Consider the following 1,940-nt stretch of genomic DNA (forward strand, 5'->3'; position numbering starts at 1 on the left):
TGGAGATCCAGATTACCTGGAAGAGAGGCACCGCCACAGATTTGAGGTGAGGAGTTGAGCTTAGTGACCTTTCAACTTTTCTCCTGCTGGCGACTCTGGAAACGCAGCAAGCTGAGAGGTCAGCCGACTTACTCTTCGTGTGCCCGCAGGTGAATCCAGTCCTGAAGAAGTGTCTGGAAGAGCAGGGCCTGAAGTTCGTTGGCCAGGACGTTGGGGGAGAGAGGATGGAGATCGTGGAGCTGGAGGGTGAGTGCGGGGTGGCCGTCGGGGGTGAGGGGGGCTTAGCAGGTCTGGGCGCGGGGGCCTGGGAGCGCTGACCTGACGGCCTGAGGAGGCAGCCCCGTGCTGCTGGGGGTGCTCTTGGGGAACAGGCGCCCGGGGCCCCGGGGAGCCTATCCTCCCGCGGGCAGCGCTGCGCTTCTGGCCTTGGTCCTCATTCTCCAGAATGAGAGCTCGCCCTTGGTCCTTGAGCCCCGCTTCTGATGGGAGGAAGCCGGGGAGCAGGGCCAGCCGGGTGGGGACCTGGGAGAGGAGGGCCCGTCAGCCAGCAGGGCGACAGTGTGCGGGGCCAGGGCGTCTGCTCCCCCCAGCTTTGGGGCTGCCTTTACCTGCATTCCCATCAAGATGCTAGTTTTAGGTAATTTTAGGGTCTGTAGAAACGTGAAATACCTGACAGGGTTTGCTCATCTCCTGTGTTCTATGCACGTGACAAAAGTGCTGCTTTGGCGTTTCTGTTTCAGATCATCCCTTCTTCGTTGGGGTTCAGTACCACCCTGAGTTCCTGTCCAGGCCCATCAAGCCTTCACCTCCGTACTTTGGCCTCCTGCTGGCCTCCGTGGGGAGGCTCCCGCATTACCTTCAGAAAGGCTGCAGGCTCTCGCCCAGGTGCGGTCACTCTTCTCTAGTCTGTCGGGGGGGCCCCCGGCTCGTCACAGCGGGCGTGCTCTCCTCCCCGGGGGTCCCCTCGGGCTGCCTGTGTGCCGCCTGGAGCTTCCCCTGCGCGGGGTCCGGGCCGTCAGTATGGCACCTGGTCCCCGGGCTCGCGTGTGGCGGCGTGGCCCTGGGGTCCGTGGGCCGCTGGCTCTCACAGCCCCGGTGGATCCCTGCCTCGCCGCTCCCTTCCTTCAGAACCGGTTCCTCACTCTGAGCTGGGGGTTGGAGTTCCAGGAGTGAAGTACAAACCGAACGTGTAGCTTCCCTAACTAGAAGAAAACCCCTCTGCAGCTCTGTGCTCAGTACGTGAGGCAGGAGAGCATCTCCCTGATGCCTGGTGTGTGCGGAAGAGGGTCCTGTGGGTCTGTGGCTAGGGACACAGAGAGGAAAGCGGGTGAATAAACCATCCGAATTCCACAGGGACACCTACAGTGACAGGAGTGGAAGCAGCTCCCCGGACTCTGAAATCACCGAATTGAAGTTCCCATCAATAAATCACGACTGATGGTAACGTAAGTGGCATTTCTCAGCTCTAGTATCTTCGTTCGTTTGAATGGTGATTACGCTAGAATTGTAAGCTGTCGTGAAAGTCTGATGTTGAGGATTTTATCTGCCAGAGTAAGGTCGGTGTGGGTATCAGGTGGCCGAGGCCTCCCTGAATTACAGCGTCGGTGTCCCCCGGGCCTCGGGGCTCCAGTGCAGGGCGGAAGGGACACCAGCCACTGGGCAGTTGTCTTGTTGCCGATTGTGACATTCAGGTGCCAGTCTGACCAAACCTGGGGGAACTGGGCTCTCAGACCCTGTTATCTCATGTAGCCATAAACTTGGAGAATCTTGAAGGAGGGGACCGATGTGACAGAATGGTCATGTTTGTAGAAACTCAGGCTTTCGTCGGGAAGTGCTTTAAAATTGACACAACATACAACACTTATGTTGATTGCTGCTTATTCTGGAAATCCCTTAAAATCGGAACGCTTATCGGGCAGACTTGGAATGTCAGTCTTCAC

The 1,940-nt window shown here is 58.4% G+C and overlaps 1 protein-coding gene across 1 annotated transcript; it reads left to right on the forward strand.

The window, feature by feature from the left end:
- Positions 1-6: 6 nt before the first annotated feature.
- On the forward strand, positions 7-1,776 carry LOC145718963 (CTP synthase 1-like). The gene is made up of 4 exons (XM_081810471.1): positions 7-46; positions 150-246; positions 741-885; positions 1,354-1,776. Exons 2-4 carry the CDS (start codon positions 225-227, stop codon positions 1,436-1,438), a joined length of 252 nt encoding a protein of 83 aa, XP_081666597.1. The 5' UTR covers positions 7-46; positions 150-224; the 3' UTR covers positions 1,439-1,776.
- The last annotated feature ends 164 nt before the right edge of the window (positions 1,777-1,940 follow it).

Source organism: Leptonychotes weddellii, unplaced genomic scaffold, assembly GCF_054177405.1.
Source record: "Leptonychotes weddellii isolate Sample4059 unplaced genomic scaffold, ASM5417740v2 HiC_scaffold_26568, whole genome shotgun sequence".
NCBI lineage: Eukaryota > Metazoa > Chordata > Mammalia > Carnivora > Phocidae > Leptonychotes > Leptonychotes weddellii.